At 70.7% G+C, this 17,806-nt stretch overlaps 4 protein-coding genes across 4 annotated transcripts; 3 read left to right on the top strand and 1 right to left on the bottom strand.

Annotated features, from left to right (window-relative positions):
- The first annotated feature begins 2,494 nt into the window (after positions 1–2,494).
- Positions 2,495–3,848, top strand: SNAI3 (snail family transcriptional repressor 3). Its single transcript, XM_064519631.1, has 3 exons — positions 2,495–2,573; positions 2,759–3,262; positions 3,667–3,848. The coding sequence occupies exons 1-3, from the start codon at positions 2,495–2,497 to the stop codon at positions 3,846–3,848; spliced, it is 765 nt and encodes a 254-aa protein (XP_064375701.1).
- A 2,342-nt stretch (positions 3,849–6,190) lies between these two features.
- Positions 6,191–9,957, top strand: MVD (mevalonate diphosphate decarboxylase). The gene is made up of 10 exons (XM_026109990.2): positions 6,191–6,550; positions 6,801–6,871; positions 7,128–7,242; positions 7,361–7,504; positions 7,578–7,777; positions 7,925–7,999; positions 8,326–8,544; positions 8,620–8,735; positions 8,816–8,924; positions 9,684–9,957. The coding sequence occupies exons 1-10, from the start codon at positions 6,196–6,198 to the stop codon at positions 9,762–9,764; spliced, it is 1,485 nt and encodes a 494-aa protein (XP_025965775.2). The 5' UTR covers positions 6,191–6,195; the 3' UTR covers positions 9,765–9,957.
- Positions 9,958–10,226: 269 nt separating this feature from the next.
- On the top strand, positions 10,227–12,920 carry LOC112989086 (cytochrome b-245 light chain). Its single transcript, XM_026109995.2, has 6 exons — positions 10,227–10,399; positions 11,147–11,216; positions 11,669–11,743; positions 12,047–12,130; positions 12,209–12,290; positions 12,485–12,920. The coding sequence occupies exons 1-6, from the start codon at positions 10,342–10,344 to the stop codon at positions 12,665–12,667; spliced, it is 552 nt and encodes a 183-aa protein (XP_025965780.1). The 5' UTR covers positions 10,227–10,341; the 3' UTR covers positions 12,668–12,920.
- Positions 12,921–14,434: 1,514 nt separating this feature from the next.
- Positions 14,435–17,203, bottom strand: IL17C (interleukin 17C). The gene is made up of 3 exons (XM_026109980.2): positions 17,057–17,203; positions 15,039–15,349; positions 14,435–14,684 (listed from the first exon to the last, which is right to left on the bottom strand). The coding sequence occupies exons 1-3, from the start codon at positions 17,201–17,203 to the stop codon at positions 14,435–14,437; spliced, it is 708 nt and encodes a 235-aa protein (XP_025965765.2).
- Between the last annotated feature and the right edge of the window lie 603 nt (positions 17,204–17,806).

Raw genomic sequence — 17,806 nt, 5'->3', positions numbered from 1 at the left:
CGTGATCTGCCTTGTGCCGAGACCTGGCTCAGGAGCACCGTGCTGGGAATCCTGCAGGACTGGGAGCCTGGGAGATCGGCAAACAGGGAAGCGGAGGCACCGGGGACGCTCGGCTCCCACTTTGCCTGGGCTGTGGCCGCAGGTGCCCAACCTGTCACTGCCCGGAGGGGAGCTCGGCTCCGGCAGGGCAGGCTGTGGCAGGGAGGTGCGTGCCCCACCGCCTCGGTTATCTCGGTTGCTCCCTTCTCAAACAGAGGACTCATCTTTACAGCTGCGTCCCCTGACTCGTTAATTCCTCCTGATAGTGGCAGGGGTGGCCGTGGAGGGTTTGGCAATGCGGTTTCATCACTAGGGCCCTCCTCCCTCCTGGGATTTCGGTGCCCTCCCTGCCATTGACTCCCCGACAATGCTCTGCCTGCCCTTATCTCCTGGAGCCTTATCTCCAGCTTATCCCTGTCTCGGTGGCGCTGGGTCCCCTCCCTCCTGGCCAAAGCTGGAGAGTGCTGCCGTGTCGTTGGGGGGATCCCCCTGCCTCCTCGGAGCCCGCGTGTCCCGTGGTCAGCCCTGCAACCCCAGCAGGGCTCTGGCTTCGGTGCTTTGCCCCTCAGCAGCGTGTGCTGCTGCCTCTGGCACCCTGGTCCTGGGCATGCAGGGAGGATGCGGGGAGGTCCTGTCCCTGCAGCCACGTGTCCTTGGCACCACGTGCCATCCCTGAAGCTGCTCTGGGAGAGCACATCGGGTGTTTCTCCCCCGGGTGTGGCAGGGAGACGTCCCGGCTCTGCGAGGCTCTTGGGGCTCCCCAAGGGCACAGCCCAGCCAGGCCGGGCTGGCTCTGCGCGGCCCCTTCATCCCCAGGATGAGCGGACACCCTGGGCACGGCCGGACACAGGTCCCAGCTGGGCAGAGGAGCCGGGGTGGGCTGAGCAGGACCGGCCTCGTGCCAGCCCCAGGCTACGGGGCTGGGAGCAGCCGCTGATGACCCCTCGGAGGGAGGCTGGGTGTCACCCCCAGGGCTCTGCTCAGACTGGTGGCTGCTGGTACCAGGGGTGGGAGAGGCCCCTCCGGCAATTCCCAAGGACCATCCAGGTGGCCATGGACGGATCCCGACGCCAGCGCCATTCCCCGCTGGAGGTGAGCTTGGGGCACGAGCCGGGCTGCGTCCAGGTGGTGGACGTGTAGCTGGGGTCAAACCAGCCCTCGGAGCAACGTCTGCTCAGGGCAGGCAGCATCTCGGAGAGGCGGCTCGGGGACAAACCGCCCTGCAATGCTCCCCGTGGCTCTGTGCCACAGCCCCAACTTCGTCCGGGGCCTGGGGCTGAGCCTGTTTGCGTGGCATCGTGCCTGCTCTCCTCTCCCACCCCTGAGCCGGGGCAGCCAGGTTTTTTAGCCCAGTTTGGGGGCCCTGGCCAGACCCCCCGGGGCTGGAGCCCCCCAGCTCTCCATCCTGCCCCGCTTTAGGGCGCAGGGCACGTTGGAGGGGGTCCAGCGCTGGGCGCTCGTGGTGGCACAGCCAAGGGAACCCACAGGCCACGGGGAGCCGAGGCGGCCCCTCTCCCACGGCCGCTGCCGTGCCTCTGCGAGCGGAGCCCGGTGCTCCTGCCCCAGCACACGTTGCCCCCCGCTATCGCTCGGGGGGGCTGTAAAAGGCTCGGGGACACAATGGCCGGGGCTGATAACATTGAGGAGCGCCCTTATCTGCTCCGCGGCCCTCGCCCAGCGCGGCTCCCCGCGGGGCCGGAGCACGCGGCGGAGGGCTGCCCGGCCGGGCAGGGGGTGGCGGGGGCGGCGGGAGCCCGCCCCGGGGGCACGGCGGAGGGGCTGGGGGTGGCAGGGCCAGGGGACAGGGCTGTCCCCGCCGCCGGCCCTTGCACCTGCAGCGGGGCGTGCCGGCGGCCAAGGCCAGCCCTCGGGCCGCGGTTGGCCCGGGGGCTGCCCCGGGGGCTGCCCATGCTAATGAGCCCGGGGCCTTAGGGCACCTGCTGGGTGTCCCGGCGGCGCGGGGACAAGGCGCTCGCCTGCCGGCCCCTGCCTGGCCTGGCCCTGCCTTGTCCGCCTGTGCCTCGTCTGCCTGTGCCTTGTCCGCCTGTGCCTCGTCCGCCTGTGCCGCCCGCTCCGCCGCTCCTGCCCGGCCGCCCCGGGCTGCCTGCCCTGGCCCGGGCTGCCTGCTCTGCCTGCCCTGCCTCTGCCCTGCCGGTCTCCCTGCCCTGCCTGCCTGCCTTGTCCATCCGTCCTGCCTGGTCTCCCTGCACTGCCTCCCCTGCCCCATCTCCCTGCCCTGCCTCCCCTGCCCCATCTCCCTCCCTTGCCCAGTCTCCCTGCCCTGCCTCCCCTGCCTGGTCTCCCTGCCCTGCTGGTCTCCCTGCCCTGCCTCCCCTGCCTTGTCCATCTGTCCCGCCTGGTCTCCCTGCCCTTCCTCCCCTGTCCCATCTCCCTGCCCTGCCGGTCTCCCTGCCTTGCCTGGTCTCCCTGCCCTGCCCATCCTGCCCGTCCAGCCATGCCCCGCTCCTTCCTGGTGAAGAAGCCCTCCAGCACTCGCATCCCCAACTACGGCCAGCTCGACACGCGCGCTCACGGTAAGGCTCTGCCTGCCCCCGCTCCGGTCCCCCCCCGGTTCCCCCCCCGGCTCCCCGGGGCCGTCACCGGGTGCCTTCGGGGGGCTGCCCCATGCCGGGGTACCCGCCTGGGGTCTCCCTGGCCCCCTCCTTGCCCCCGAGCGGGGGGGGGGCTGATGCCTCCATCCCTCCTCCGGCTCCCGCAGAGATGGACGATGGCTCGTGCGGCTTGTGCCGGGGGCCGCCGGCCGTCTGCCCCGCCGCCACCTGCGATGCCGCCTGCGATGCCGCCTGCAATGCCGCCTGCCCCCGGGACCGCGGCTGCCTCTTCGCCCGCTTCGCCCCGCCGCTGCCCGCCGCGAGCCCGGGGACTCCCCTGCGGGACAACCAGAGCCTGAACCTGCCGCGGCGGCAGCCGGCGGCACCGGAGGGACCGCGGGGCAGCTGCAGTGGGGCGGCCGAGGCCCCGGGGCGGCCGGCTCGCCCCAAGCCCCGGTGCCCCTTGCCGGGGCCGGGGTGCCGGCGGCAGCCACCCCGCGAGCCGCCGAGCCGGCGGGGCTTCAGCTGCCGGTACTGCGAGAAGGCGTACGGCAGCCTGGGCGCCCTCAAGATGCACATCCGCACCCACACGCTGCCCTGCGTCTGCGCCGTCTGCGGCAAGGCCTTCTCCCGGCCCTGGCTGCTCCAGGGCCACGTCCGCACCCACACAGGTAGGGGGGCCCCCCCGGTCCGGAGGGTGCTGGGGGGGGGGGGAATGCACGGCTGCGATGCGGGTTGGGGCCGTGCATGTGGCGGGGACGGCTGCCGGCATCGGCTGCTGCCTCCGGCTCTGGGCACTGCAGCGCTGGGACGGTGCCACCGCGGCTCAGGGACCGCCGGGAAGCGCCTGGGGGGGGGTAGAAGGGAGATGAGAGTGGTGGGAATCTGGGGGGGCTGCAGGGGGGTACCGGGGTGTGGGGTGATGGGGGTCCCTGGAGAGTCTCCCCGGGCATCCTCTGCATGCCACCGTGGAGGGGACGCGCCACGGTCCCCGGGGCTCACCGGGTGCCTGGGGTGCGGAGGGTGCTGGGGGTGCGGAGCCCCCCCCGACAGCGTTCCCCGGGGCGTCCCGCAGGAGAGAAGCCCTACGCCTGCCCCCACTGCAGCCGGGCCTTCGCCGACCGCTCCAACCTGCGCGCCCACCTCCAGACCCACGCCGACGTCAAGAAGTACCGCTGCCGCGCCTGCGCCAAGACCTTCTCCCGCATGTCGCTGCTGGCCCGGCACGAGGACGGCGGCTGCTGCGCCGCCTCCTGACCCCCGCCGTGCCCGCCCGCCCTGGTTTCCGAGACGTTTAAGTGCAGAAATGATTAAAAGCAGAGCCGAGCGCTTGTCCCTCGTGGCCAGTGCCGGGGCCGTGCCTGGGGCTGAGCTCCGCGGCCGGAGGGGATGCTCGGGGCCGGAGAGCCGGTGCAGCTGGGCCACAGGCGGCTGGGACGGCGGGGACCGTGCCAGCCCCGGCACCGGTCCTCCGCCGGAGCCTCCTGCCTGGTTCTTGGTGGGAAGCGGGGTGCCAGCCCCGGTGCTGCCGCCAGCCCTAAAAATAGGAGCTATTGGGTTGTGCTGAGTGCGGGATGTAACCCGAGCAGCCGGGGCTTTGCTTGCAGCGGCGGGAAGGCACCGGTGCCCCTTCCCCGAGCATCCCCTCCAGCCGCGGCGCCGGGCTGCAGCCGTGCTCCCGGAGCCGGCTCCGGCTGGGAGCCCCGCGGCGGGGGGGGGCATCTCCTGGCTAAGTATAGCCCCCGCGGGGACAGCCCCGGCCGCGTCGCTGTCACCTCCAGCAGAAAGTCACCGGGGGGGGGGGGGGGGGGGCCAGCGCGGGGGCTCATCGGCCGGGTATAAATAGCGGCGGATGCCAGGCGGCAGCTCCGCATTGTGCGCGCCGCGCTATTTGCGGCTCCGCTGGGCTAAATCCGGCCGTGCACCTGTCCTGGGCGGCCGGGGGAAAGAATCCGCAGCACCAAAATAACCCACGTGTTTTCCCCTCACCTCCCGCCCATGGAAAAAGCTTATAAATATCCAGGGGGCATGGATGGGATGGGATGGGATGGAATGGGACATGATGGGATGGGATGGGATGGGAAGAGATGGGACAGGACTGGACGGGACGGGATGGGATGGGACAGGACAGGATAGGATGGGGTGGGATGGGACAGGATAGGCTTGGATGGGATGGGATGCGGTGGGACGGGACGAGATGGGACGAGACTGGACAGGATGGGACAGGAAGGGATGGGATGGGATGGGACAGGATGGGATGGGATGGGACAGGACAGGACGGAACGGAACGGGACAGGACGGGACGGGACGGGATGGGATGGGATGAGACTGGACGGGACGGGATGGGATGGGATGGGACAGGATGGGACAGGACAGGACAGGATGGGATGGGACAGGACGAGACTGGACAGGACAGGACGGAATGGGATGGGACGAGACTGGATGGGACAGGATGGGATGGAACGGGACAGGATGGGATGGGATGTGATGGGATGTGATGGGACAGGACGGGGCAGGATGCCCGTCGCCTGCAGTGAGCGCTGGTGCCCGTGGAGGTTCCCGCACCCACCGGCCACGGTGCCCCGCGGCTATTTTCGGTGCTCCGAGCGGGCTATATTTGGCGCTGGGGGCCAGGCGTGTGCGTGCCCCCCCCGGGCACGGAGAGCTGCGGAATATTTTCCACTGCGAGTGACCGGTGCATAAAAATACCCCGGGGGCGCATGCCCTCCCCGGCCGGCAGCCGTGCCTGGGTGTGGGGTGTCCCCAGGCGGGGAAGCCCCGGGGTGGGAGCAGCCGGCACTGCGGGCACTGGGGGCACTGGGTAGCAGGAGCAGTGGGGGCATTGGGGATACTGGGGGCATTGGGTACTGGGGGCAATGGGAGAACTGGGAGCACTATGAGCACTGGGGGCACTGGGGGCATTGGGAGCACTGTGTGGTGGGAGAACTGGGAGCAGTGGCACTGCGTAATGGGAGAAGTGGAGGCATTGGGGTTACTGGGGGTACTGGGAGCACTGGGGGCTTTGGGAGCACTGGGAACACTGTGTGGTGGGAGTACTGGCACTGCATATTGGGAGCAGTGGAGGCACTGGGGTTACTGGGGGCACTGGAGGCATTGGGAACACTGAGTACTGGGAGCACTAGGGACTCTGGCTGTTGGGAGCAGTGGAGGCACTGGGGTTACCGGGGACACTGGGAGCACTGAGGGCAGTGGGAGCACTGGGTGCTGTGAGCACTGGAGGCACTGGGGGAACTGGGAGCACCAGGCGCACCCAAGCCACGGGGGGAACTCGGGGCGCACTGGGTAGTCTGAGCACTGGAAGCACTGGGAGCACTGGGGCAGGCTCACCCTCCCTCCCCCCAGTCTCTATGGTGTCATGGCGGGCAGGAGCGGCGCATGCGCAGTGCCGCGCTCCAGGCACTAAGATGGCGCCGCGCGCCCCGCAGCCTCGCTCCCCACTGCGCGCTGCGCCCGGCCCAAAGCCCTCCGGCGGGCAAACGGGGGCGGCCCTGCCGTTCCGGGCGCGCGGGCGGGGGGCGTGGCCAGGGCCGTGGTCCGATCGGCGCTATTGGGCGCCCGCGACCGGCCGCGGTGGCGCCAGCCAATGGGGTGGCGGCAGCTCGCTACGGTGTTGCGCGGCGCGGACACGTGGGCGGGCCGGGAGCCGGGCGCGGGGCTTGGCCGGGTGCTGCCCCGACGGCGCGGGGGGCCGGGGCCTTTTTGGGGTGTCAGGTCCCGTTTGGGGGGCTGGGACCTCTTTTGGGGGCCGGGTTCCGCCCGCAGGCCGGGTCCCGCTTGGGGCCACGCTGAGCGCTTGTCCGGCTGCCGGCACCCAGCCCGGGCCGGGGCTGCGTGGGGCTCGGGTCCTGCCCGGGAGCGGGGCGGCACCATGGCCGAGGACAAGGCTGTCACCATGGTCACCTGCACGGCCCCTGTCAACATGGCCGTCATCAAGTACTGTGAGTACCGAGCGCCCCGGGGCTGCCAGTGGGCGGGGGGGCGAGCACGGCCGGAGCCAAGCCCGTCGCGCCCCCCGGCAGCGGGCCCTGGCCAGCCCCAACGGTGCCAGCTTGCACCGGCCTTGGCAGAGCCGCGCCAGCCCTGTCCCAGAGCCGGTGGGGCGCGAGCGGGGCGCTCTGGTGGGGGGTCCCGGGGCCCGGCCGCCCGCCGTGACGCCCCCACGACGCCCCACCTGCGCCTCTCTTGCAGGGGGCAAGCGGGACAGCGAGCTGATCCTGCCCATCAACTCCTCGCTGAGCGTGACGCTGCACCAGGACCAGGTTGGCGCGGGCAGGGGGGCCGGGGCGGGATGGCGGCCTTGGGGGATGGAGCCACCCAGAGCCGCAGGAAAGCGCGGGATTTTGGAGTTTCGCGCCATTTTGCCTCTGTCTCTCTCTGCCTTCCCCGTCTCGCCCCTGGTGCTTGATGCCGCTCTGCGGCCGGGGGGCTCCGGGTTTGCAGGACAGGCCCCTGGCACCCCGGGGGGCTGCCCCGGCCCCCCCGTGCTGGCTCTCAGCTCCCCGCTCTCCCGGCCAGCTGAAGACCACCACCACCGCTGCCATCAGCAGGGACTTCAAGGAGGACCGGCTGTGGCTGAACGGGGAGGAGGCCGACGCAGGGCACCCGCGGCTGCAGGCCTGCCTGCGTGAGGGTGAGTCCCCCCTCCCCGTGCCTCGGTTTACCCGGGGAGGGGGCAGAGCCCGCCCCGTCGGCGGGCCGGGGTGGGGAGCGGCGGTGCCTCACCCCCGGCGGCTGCGGTCCCCTCGCAGTGCGGCGCCTGGCCCGCAAGCGCCGCGGTGGCGGCACCGACGCGGCCCCGCTCAGCCTGGCCTACAAGGTGCACGTCGCCTCGGAGAACAACTTCCCCACGGCCGCCGGCCTGGCGTCCTCGGCGGCCGGCTACGCCTGCCTGGGTGAGCACCGCGGGGGGCGCGGGGGGGGGTCGAGGGGGGGGCACGGGGCTGATACACCGCCCCCCCTCTGCAGTGTTCGCCCTGGCCCGGCTCTACGGCGTGGAGGGCGAGCTCTCGGAGGTGGCGCGCCAGGGCTCGGGCAGCGCCTGCCGCAGCATGTTCGGCGGCTTCGTGCAGTGGCACCGGGGCGAGCGGCCGGACGGCAAGGACAGCGTCGCGCAGCAAGTGGCACCCGAGACCCACTGGCCGGAGCTGAGGGTCCTCGTGCTGGTGGTGAGGGGACGGCGCTGGCCCCCTGCCCGCCTCCGCGGGGGTGGGCGCGGGTGGGAGAGAGCCTGCCGGGATCCCGGCCCGCCGTGGGTCCCACGGGGCTGGGGGCTCAGGGTGCCGCCGTCCCACCGCCCATCCCCTGTGCGCCAGGTCAGCGCCGAGAAGAAGCCGGTGGGCAGCACAGCGGGGATGCAGACCAGCGTGGACACCAGCCCCTTGCTGAAGGTAGGGGGCCGGGACGCCGGGGCCCCTCCTGCCCCACGCCCTGGCCACGTAGTGGGTTGGGGTCGCGGTTCCCTTGGGTGGTGGTTTTTCTCCCTGCTGGGGGCTGGCATGGACGGGGGGCACTGTGGGGCTCGGCATCGCTCCCCGGTCTCAGCAGCACCCTTGGGTCCTGCGCTGGGGGTCAGCTGCGGCCAGGGGGGAGCAGGGTGCAGCCCACTGCCGCACAAAGCCGAGGGGCCGATGGGCCGGGAACGGCCCCCAAAACGGGGATTGGGGGGACGCGGCGGGGCTGGCACAAGGGTGACCCGGTGCCCACGTGGCCGCAGCACCGCGCAGAGGCCCTGGTGCCGGAGCGCATCGCCTGCATGGTGCGGCACATCCGCGAGCGGGACTTCGAGGGCTTCGGCCAGCTCACCATGCGCGACAGCAACCAGTTCCACGCCACCTGCCTCGACACCTTCCCCCCCATCTTCTACCTCAACGACGTCTCGCGCCGCATCATCGCCCTGGCCCACCGCTACAACGCCCACCACGGCTGCACCAAGGTAGGATGTGGTCGGCTGGGGGGCCGGGCCCCCCCGCAGCACCGGTGCCCACCTCCGTCCCCCGCCCCGTTGCAGGTGGCCTACACTTTTGACGCCGGCCCCAACGCCGTGATCTTCGCGCTGGCCGACACCGTGGCGGAGTTCGTGGAGGTGGTGAGACGCAGCTTCCCCCCGGCGCCCAACGGGGACCAGTGAGTGCTGCTGGGGGGGCACGTCGCGGGGGGCTGAGCACCCCCGGCCGCGTGGGGCTGAGCGCCGGGTGTGCCGGCAGGTTCGTGCGTGGGCTGCCCGTCGGCTCGGCCTCGCTGCCGGAGGAGCTGCTGTCTGCCGTGGTGCTGGAGCCGGTGCCGGGCGCCATTCGGTACATCCTGCACACCAAGGTACGGGGGCTTGGGCTGCTGGGGAGGCGGGGGGGCTCTGCCTGGCCTTTGGCGCCAGCCATTGGGGCCCCGTCCCTGGGGGGGTGCAGGACCCTGTCCCTGTGCCTGGGGGGTGTTTGCAGGACCCTGTCCCCGTCCCTGGCAGTGTTTGCAGGGCCCCGACCCCATCCCTGGCAGAGTTTGCAGGACCCCATCCCCAGGGGGGTGCAGGACCCCAGCCCCAGCCCTGGCGGGGTTTGCAGGGTCCCATCCCTGGGGGTGTAGGACCCTGTCCCCTTCCCTGGGGGGTGTTTCTGGGGTCTCATCTCCGGGGGTGCAGGACCCTGTCCCCATCTCCAGCCATGTTCACAGGGCCCCATCCCCGGGGGGGTGCAGGAACCTGACGTTGTCCTTGTCCCCGGCGGTGTTAGCAGGGTCCCATCCCTGGGGGGGTGCAGGACCCTATCCCTGTCCCTGGGGGGGTGTTTGCAGCGTCCCATCCCCAGGGGTGCAGGACCCCGTCCCCATCTCCAGCCGTGTTTGCAGGGCCCCATGCCCATGGGGGTGCAGGGCCCTGTCCCTGGCCATGGTCCCCCAGTGCCAGCCCTGGCTGGGCGCCAGATGGGGTGGCCCGTTTGGGGACAGGATCCCCCGTCCCCAGGGCTGGCTGTCCCTCGGCCAGAGCAGGGCTCCCCAGGGGGAACAGCCGGGTCCCCGGCCCTGCACGGAGCTGGGATCCGGCCCCAGCTGCCCCCTGACGCCTCTCCTGTGCCCCCCCAGCCCGGCCCCGGCCCCCAGCTCCTGGACGACCCCAGCCAGCACCTCCTGGGTGCGGACGGGCTGCCCCGAGGCAGCGCCTGAGCCCCCCGCCGCGGGGCCGTGCTCGTGGTGACGCCGCGAGGGACGGCGGCGACGCACCGCGGTTTGGGGGGCTCGGGGGGGGCTGCCCCACGGGTTTGATGCCCTGCATCCCATCCCGGAGCAGGATGTCCCCCCCCCCCCCGGGCCTGGTTTTTACTCTTTTGTAAGCAAATAGAGCTTTTCCCCAGCCGCAGCGGTGTTGCGGGTGTGTGAGCGCCGGGCGGGCGCGGGACAGCCGGGGGCTGGGGGGGGGGTTGCTGCGGCCCCGGTCCTGCCCCCCCCGCGCTTCCCTCCGTGCGGCCGCTCCTGCCCCCGGTCCGCTCCGTCCCGTCCCTCTGCTGCGCGGTGGGCGGGGCCTGCGCGGAGGGGGCGGGGCCGTGGGCGGGGTTCGCGGAGGGGGCGGGGCCACGCCAGTGGGAGGTGTCCGCGGAGGGGTGTGGCCAGGGCAGGGGGCGGGGTTCGCGGAGGGGGCGGGGCCAGGGCAGGGGGCGGGGCGGGGCAGCCGCTCGGCTACTTTGTATCGCGCCGCTTCCGCCGGGGCCGAACCGGGCCGGGCCAGGCCGAGCCGGGCCGAGCCATGGGGCAGATCGAGTGGGCCATGTGGGCTAACGAGCAGGCGCTGGCGGCCGGGCTCAGTGAGTGCGCGCGGCCGGGGGGCCGGGGCCGCCCCGTCGGGGCTGCGGCGGTGCAGGGCGGGGGGCTCCGGGGCCCGCAGGGGACGGGGGCGCCCGGGCGCTGCCCCGCTGGAGCCTCCGGTGGCTGCCGGAGGGCTCCCGGCCTTCCCTGCCGCGGGACCCCCGTGGCGGAGCCTCCCTCTCCGCTCTGCCCGCTGCCTTCAGCTGTCCCGTTTCCACCCCTTGCAGAAATCGGTCCCCTCGTGTGACCGTCGCGGGCCCCAGCTCGGGAGCGGGGCAGGGCCGGGCCTCGGGTCCCAGGGGAGGCTCTCGGTGCGGGGTCACCGCTGTGGAAGTGGGGGTCCGCGGGGCCGCCCACCTCCGCGCTGGCCTCACGGGACCCGCACTGCTGCGTTGGCCCAGGCCGTGGCCGACCGAGGGGCGCTGGGGGCCGCGGGGCTGGTGGGGTTTCCCAGGGCGGTGCAAGCGGGAGGTGCGATGCTTCCTGGGACAGTCCGGGAAAGTCCCGTCCGGCTGGGGATTAGCAGGACTGGAGCCTCCTCTTCCTCCTCTCTCCGGGCATCCTGGCCGTAGAGGCAGCCAGGAGAGGAGCAGAGCTCCTGGGCGGAGGTGTGCAGCCACGGGCCTGAAACCTCCCCCGGGAGCCCTGCAGTCCCCTCCCTCGGTGCGGGGGTCCCCCGGCGTGGTGGGGGGCCGGGGGGGCCACGGTGCATGGCCTGCCTGGCCGACCCTGCTGCGCCCCCGCAGTCATGCTGACCGGCGGGATCGTGGCCGTGGCGGGGCAGTTCAAGGGCTGGTATTTCGCGGCGTACGCCATGTATCCTTGCGGAGACGATGCTGAGGACCGGCCGGGCTGGTCTGCAGGGGCGTGAGGCGGGGATGGGGGGCCAGAGCATAGCAACTGCCCTCTGCTTTCACTTTCTTTTCCCAAGTTCCTCTTTTTTTACACGTTTCTTTTCCGAAATCGCCATTTTCATGCCCCAAATGGCCCTTTTCCTGCAGGCCTTAAATCCCAGCCCCAAAACTACATCACGACCCTCACGTTTCTGCAGAGCTTCCCTGGGAGGTTGGGGGTGGTGACCTCGTCCCTTGGGGGTGACGGGGGGCCGGTTGCCTCTCCCTGGCCCCTGCATCGCCCTGTCCCCAGCTTGTGCAGCCAGCAGACAACGTCCCGCTCCGGCCTCCCCTCTCCAGTGTTGCTGGCGTCCCAGGGAATAATCCTGGCACGCCGACCCTGAGCAGCCCTTTCCTTGACCCCCCGGCCCCCAGCGCGGCAGGCGTCTTTGTCTGCCTGCTCGAATACCCCAGGAGCAAGCGGAAAAAGGGCTCCACCATGGAGAGGTGGTAAGTGCTGCCCCCTCGGCACGGGGAGTCTGGGGGGCCCTGGTGAAAGGCCCCCACAAGGGGCACAGCACCAGGGGGTGCAGGGGCAGGAGGAGGGCATGAAACGGCCTCTTCCAGGCTTTCCAACCTGGGGAGCTTGCCAGCAGGGGCTGGATCCTGCAGGCATGGTCCCCGGGGTGCTGGTGTCCCTGGGGGTGGCTGCGAGGGAGCAGGGGGCTGGGGCGATGCAGAGCAGGGTGCTGGGGGCCCCTCGGTGCTGGGTGCCGGCCCGACCCCTCCGTGTCGCTCCGTCTTCCCACGCAGCGGCCAGAAGTACATGACGGCCGTGGTGAAGGTGTTCGGGCCCCTCACGAGGAATTACTACATCCGGGCCATCCTGCACGCCGCGTAAGTGGGCCGTGGGGGCCGTGGGGGGGGCCGCGGGGCAGCCCCCGCCTCCCCGCTGAGCGCCGCCTCTCCCCGCAGCCTCGCCGTCCCCGCCGGCTTCCTCCTCGCCACCATCCTGGGCACCGTCTGCCTGGGCATCGCCAGCGGCATCTACCTGCTGGTGAGTGCCGGGCTGGGGGGGACGGCCAGCATCCTCCGTCCGTCTGTCCGTCCGTGGGGTGGTCGGGGGGAGCACGCAGCAGGGCGGCGGGGGCCGACGCCAGCCTGGCGGGATGCCTGGTCCCGCTGGGTGGGATGCTGCCTCTCCGCCCCCCCGGGCTGGGTGCTAAGGCGTCGTTCGGGGGGGCTTTGCAGGCGGCGGTGCGCGGCGAGGAGTGGCGGCCCATCGAGCAGAAGCCCCGCGAGCGGCCGCACGTGGGTGACACCATCAAGCAGCCGCCCAGCAACCCGCCGCCCCGGCCCCCCGCCGACGCCCGCAAGAAGCCGCCGCTGGACGCGGGGGGGCAGGTGAACCCCATCCCCGTCGAGGCCGAGTGAGGCCGGGGCCTCCCGCCGGGCTGCCTGCACCGCTCGCCCGCCGCTTCCCCGGGGACACAGGGCCCCCACCCACCCCCGGGACCCCCAAGCCCTGGTGGTGCCCCGCTCCCATGGGGGCCATGCTTGGCGTGGGGGTGCACAGCCCCATGGGGGCCCAGCCGGGGGGGGCACCCAGCTCTGCTCGCTGCCTCTTGCTTTTTTTTATCGCCTCCTTTTGTGGTTGCTGTTGCAATAAAATGAATGACCCCCCCCAGCCCCATGTCTCAGCTCTGCTGGGGGATAGGGGGTGAGTGCGACGGGGTTCAGCGTGAGCCCCCGGGAGGTCACAGGGCTCTCGGGGCTATTTCTCTATGCACTTAAGTTCCCTTCTTGCCTTAAGCGTAATCCCTGGGCTCAAAGTGCCCATCCCAGGGCAGAGCCCTGCAAAATAACCTCTCGGGCTCATCCCAGCGCGGGGAGTTGGTATTTGGGACAGGCTCTTACGGAGCTCCGTCGGCGGCCGGCGCAGTCCCGGCGCGGCGGTTGCAGACCGCGGCCCTGGCGTTGCTGTTAGCGAAGGCGTCACACGAGTTGCGATAGAGCCCGATCGTAACAGCCGGTGGTTTTCGGCCGTGACACGCACTTTCCTGGCTCGCTGCTGTGGTATCAAAGCTTTCGCCTCTCCTGCTGTCTGCTGCATGCCAGGTTGCTGCCCGGGGCCCCACGTCGCAGCATTGCCCCCCCCCCCCCGACGGGGGGCACGGCACTGGGCGCGGGGGGCACAGGCAGCGGCCAGGCGCTGTCCCGGGCTCCCAAGCTGCACCAAATCCCTCCTGAGCTGCTCCAAGGACGCCGAGGGCTGGGAACTGCAGTTTTCCCCTTAACCTGGGCACCGGTGACCACGACACAGCCTCATCCTTAGTCCTGCTTGGTGGTGACAGCCCCGTTTCTGGCCAAATTAACTGCTGTCGGGTGGCAGTGGCTGCTCCAGGGAGCCCCTTTGCAGCACCCCGGGCTGGGGTGGTTGCGGGGTGCACGGCTGCCCTGGGGCACCCATGGGTGCTGGCGGGGGGCGGGGGCCGGCCCCGGCAGGTGGCGCTGGGCCCGTGGGACATGGGTGCTGGGGGGGGGGGGCAGAGCCATGGGAAAGGTGTGGGTGGCGGGGTGCTGCGGGTGCCCCGGGGCTGGCGGCAGGGCTGGGCCCCGCTCGGGTGCTTGGGGGCAGGGGGAATGGGGGGGCATTCCTGCCATGGGGCACATCCTTTGCCCCAGCCATCCCCGGGGCTCCTGGGTGCCCTGGTCCTTCCCCCCACCGTGACAGGGCTGAGCATGGGGACACAGCAGGCGACACACAGGTGGGTTTTTTTGTTTGTTTGTTTGATTTTGTTTTGTTTTGTTTTGGGGGGGGTCCTGGCTTGATTTGCAAGCCACACGGTGCCCCACGTGGAGCCAGAGCACCACGGGCAGCATTAAATAGCACCCATGGAGCACAATAAATAGCATTAGAGGGCAATAAATAACCAGCAGCTGTGCAGGAGCTCGCAGGGCCCGACCGCGGGCCCCTCAGGGTGATGCTGGACCCCAGAGCTGGAGCTGCCGCTCAGCAATAAATATATGCTTAAAAAAAGATGCCTGGCAGGCATCACACAGCCCCTCAGCTCCGGGGCATAAATAACTCATAAATAACAAGGTGATGGTCAGAGGGGGCAAACGCCAGCGCCGTGGCGGTGCTGGACAGGTGCTCTAAAACAAGCACAGCGGGGAGCTGTGACACGGTCACGCGAGGGCTCAGCGCCCGGTGCGGGGCAGCACGCAGGTGCAGCCCACGGGCACCCTGATGTAGTCCACCTCGAAGGTGAAGAGGCCGGGGCTGGCGGGGTGCGGGCAGGGCTTGCGCCGCAGCACCATCATGGTCTGGTGAATAGCCACCGAGTTGAGCGACGTCGTCTCCCGGCCCGTCTTCACGTCCACGCAGCCCCGGCACAGGCACTCGGCGAAGGCCAGCTTCCGCGGGTACCGGTTCTCGTCCTCGTCGATGCTGCGGGCAGGGAGGCGGGGTCAGCCCGGCCAGGATGCTGCCGGGTACCAGCCACGAGGCTGCCAGGTACCAGCCACGATGCTGCCGGGTACCAGCCACAGTGTTGCTGGGTACCAGCCACGATGCTGCCGGGTACCAGCCACGATGCTGCCGGGTACCAGCTGTGTTGCTGCCAGGTACCAGCTGCTATGCTGCTGGGTACCAGCCGTGATGCTACTGGGTATCAGCCCCGCAGGCTCGTCCCACCCTGGGGAGCAGGGGGAACCCCAGGAGGGCAGATGCCAGCCGGCCACTGCAGCGGGGAAACGGTGGCACGGGGCAGCATGGAGCACGGGGTGGCCGCCGCTCACTCACCGGTAGCGCCAAGGCGAGATGGAGCGCTCGTTGGGCTCGCTGCGGAGGCCGGCGCGGAGCTGCAGCGCGGGGCAGGCGCGCTCCGGGTGCCGGCGGCGGCGGCGGGGCTCCTGCAGGCGCTCCAGCTGCGGCACCAGCTGCACGGGCACGTAGTGGTCCCAGCGCAGGCTGCGGCTGAGGAGGTGCGCGGGGGCCTCGCCGGGCTGCAGCTCGCTGGCGCTGTAGCAGTGCAGGTGCGGGGGGCTGCCCGGGCGCCGCAGGCCTTGGCACAGCCACAGGGCGCCCAGCAGCACCAGGGCACCGAGCCAGCCCTGCCGCCGAGAGGGGAGGTGAGCGCCCGGCACCCTGCCCCAGCACCCACGCGGGACCACCCCAACCCAGCATGGGGACCACCCCCCCAATCTCCCAGTGGCCAGGGAAGCTTTGGGCATGCAGAGCACCAGCACACGTGTGTGCATGAGCGCGCACACACACACACACACACACACACACACACACACACACACACACACACACACACACACACACACAGCCCTGCCAGCCATCCCTTACAGACACGCAGTACCTGCATAGATGCATAGGCATGTGCACACTCATAATACCAGCCAGCCTGCACCCATGCATACATGTGCTTGCACCCCCACGCACCAGTGAGTGCGCGCGCGCACACACACACACACACACACACACACACACACACACACACACACACACACACACACACACACACACACACACATAGCCCTGCCAGCCATCCCTTACAGACATGCAGTACCTGCATAGATGCATAGGCATGTGCACACTCATAATACCAGCCAGCCTGCACCCATGCATACATGTGCTTGCACCCCCACGCACCAGTGAGTGCGCACACACACACACACACACACACACACACACACACACACACACACACACACACACACACACGTGCACATGCACCCCCCCCCCCCATGCATGTGCACACGCTCTCTCTCTCTCTCTCTCTCTCTCTCTCTCTCTCTCTCACAAGTAGGTGGTCTGTCCCCATTGGCATAGGCACGGACACAGTGCTTGTGTCAGCATGCGCGCACACACACGCACGCACACGCACACGCATGCACCACCACCCCCTCCCCAATACCCCCCCCCCCCCCCCGTGGTGCCGAGGCCAGGCGTTACCATGAGCTTGCAGCAGGCGTGCAGTGGGCAGCGGGCGGGCGAGCGGTGGCCTGGTGAGCGGCTGCCTGCGGTGCCCCGGGGCTGCGGGTGGCCGAGTGGCAACGCTCCTGCCGCTGCCTTTATATAGAGGGCTGGCGCAGGTGATGTGCACACACCTGGAAACTCCAGCTCCCAGCTCCCTTCCTCCTCCCCGCGCGAGGCCACTGCACTTCCTTCTCGCCCCGGCGCGCCCCAGCCCGCTCCCGGGGCCCGGAAACCGCCTCCCCCAGCCCGCCACGGCCCCGGGCACCGTGGAGGCTGGGGGCACCCTGGGGTGGGTGGCGGGTCGGCGTCCTGCCCCACGGTGCCCCTCGGCCGGCCCTGGCCCCCGCACACACCACCTTGGCTGGGGCAGAGCCGCGGTCTCCTCGCAGGGGAAACTGAGGCAGGGAAGGGCTCCCGGCCCTGGGCTCACTGGGGATGGCCCAGGACAAGGCGGCCAGACGAGGGGCACGGGGAGAGGGAAGCGGAGAGCGGGTGCCCTCGCGTGCTCCCGGGGTGGCTGCGGGGAAGGGGAGGGCTCCCCAGTGATGGGGACGGTCCCCATGCTGCCAGCTGCCCGCTCGGGCCCAGCCCCGGCCCCGTTGCGTAAGCTCAGCGGTGATATCACTGTCACGCTCCCGGGGCAGCCGCGCTCCAGGCTTGCAGCAAGGCCAAGAAATCCCAAGTTGGGCAACCCCGGAAAGGGCCAAAGGACGACGTCTCCCCCTCCAGCATCCCCAGGGCAGCGCCAGGGCCGGGGAGGAAGAGGGAGCAGGCGCCCCGCTGCCTCCCGCTCCTTGCCCGGCTTCGTGGGGGCTGCGGCCGGGCGAGGGCACCCCGCCATCATCGATGGAGCGTGCGAGGGGGCTGAGGGACCCCACGGCCAGGCTGGGGGCACTGAGCGGAGAAGAGGGCATGGCAGGACCCAGCCATAGGGACTCGGGGACGAACAGTTTTTCCTGCCCCAGCAGCCCATGCTGCATCGTTGTTGCAAGTGGCTCGTGGGGCCACAGGCGCTCGGCTCTGGCCAGCAGCGCGGCAGGGCTCAGCTGCAGCACAGCCCAGTGCAAGGGACATAGTGGTCCCCTCCTCACATCCAGCCCCTTGCAGAGCCAGGTGTGCGCTCCAGCATCACCCCACCGCAGAGGCACCGGCGGGGGCTGCTACACGCTCCCGGCGGCTGCAAACGCAGCGTTGCAAGGGGGGCCCAGTGGCTCCCTTGGCGTGAGGAAGGGGAAGGACCGGGCGCAGGGCTCGGCCCCTGCTCCCCCACCAGCAGCAGCCCCAACACTCGCCCCGGGTAGGACTCGGCTCCCTTGATAGAGCAGCTTCAGGCTGCCACAGCCACCCCAGGGCTGCCAGCAGCAGCAAGGGGCCCAGGCAGCACCGCAGCGTTCCAGCCTGGTGCCCCCAGGACTGATGCACAGTGTCCAGCGGTGACAATCCTGGGTGTCACAACGGCGTGGCGCAAGCCAGGACCAAAGGATGAGGTCCTGGCGTCAAGGGAAGCCGAGCTCCATCGCTGGCCATGGCAGCACTGCCAGCTCCACGCGGCTGCACGCGCCACTGCAGCGGGGCAGCTGCCA

This window comes from Dromaius novaehollandiae, chromosome 13 (assembly GCF_036370855.1).
Source record: "Dromaius novaehollandiae isolate bDroNov1 chromosome 13, bDroNov1.hap1, whole genome shotgun sequence".
In the NCBI taxonomy this organism is placed as follows: Eukaryota; Metazoa; Chordata; class Aves; order Casuariiformes; family Dromaiidae; genus Dromaius; species Dromaius novaehollandiae.
The sequence above is the reverse complement of the archived record's forward strand: the minus strand, read 5'-3'. Positions and strand labels throughout refer to the sequence as shown.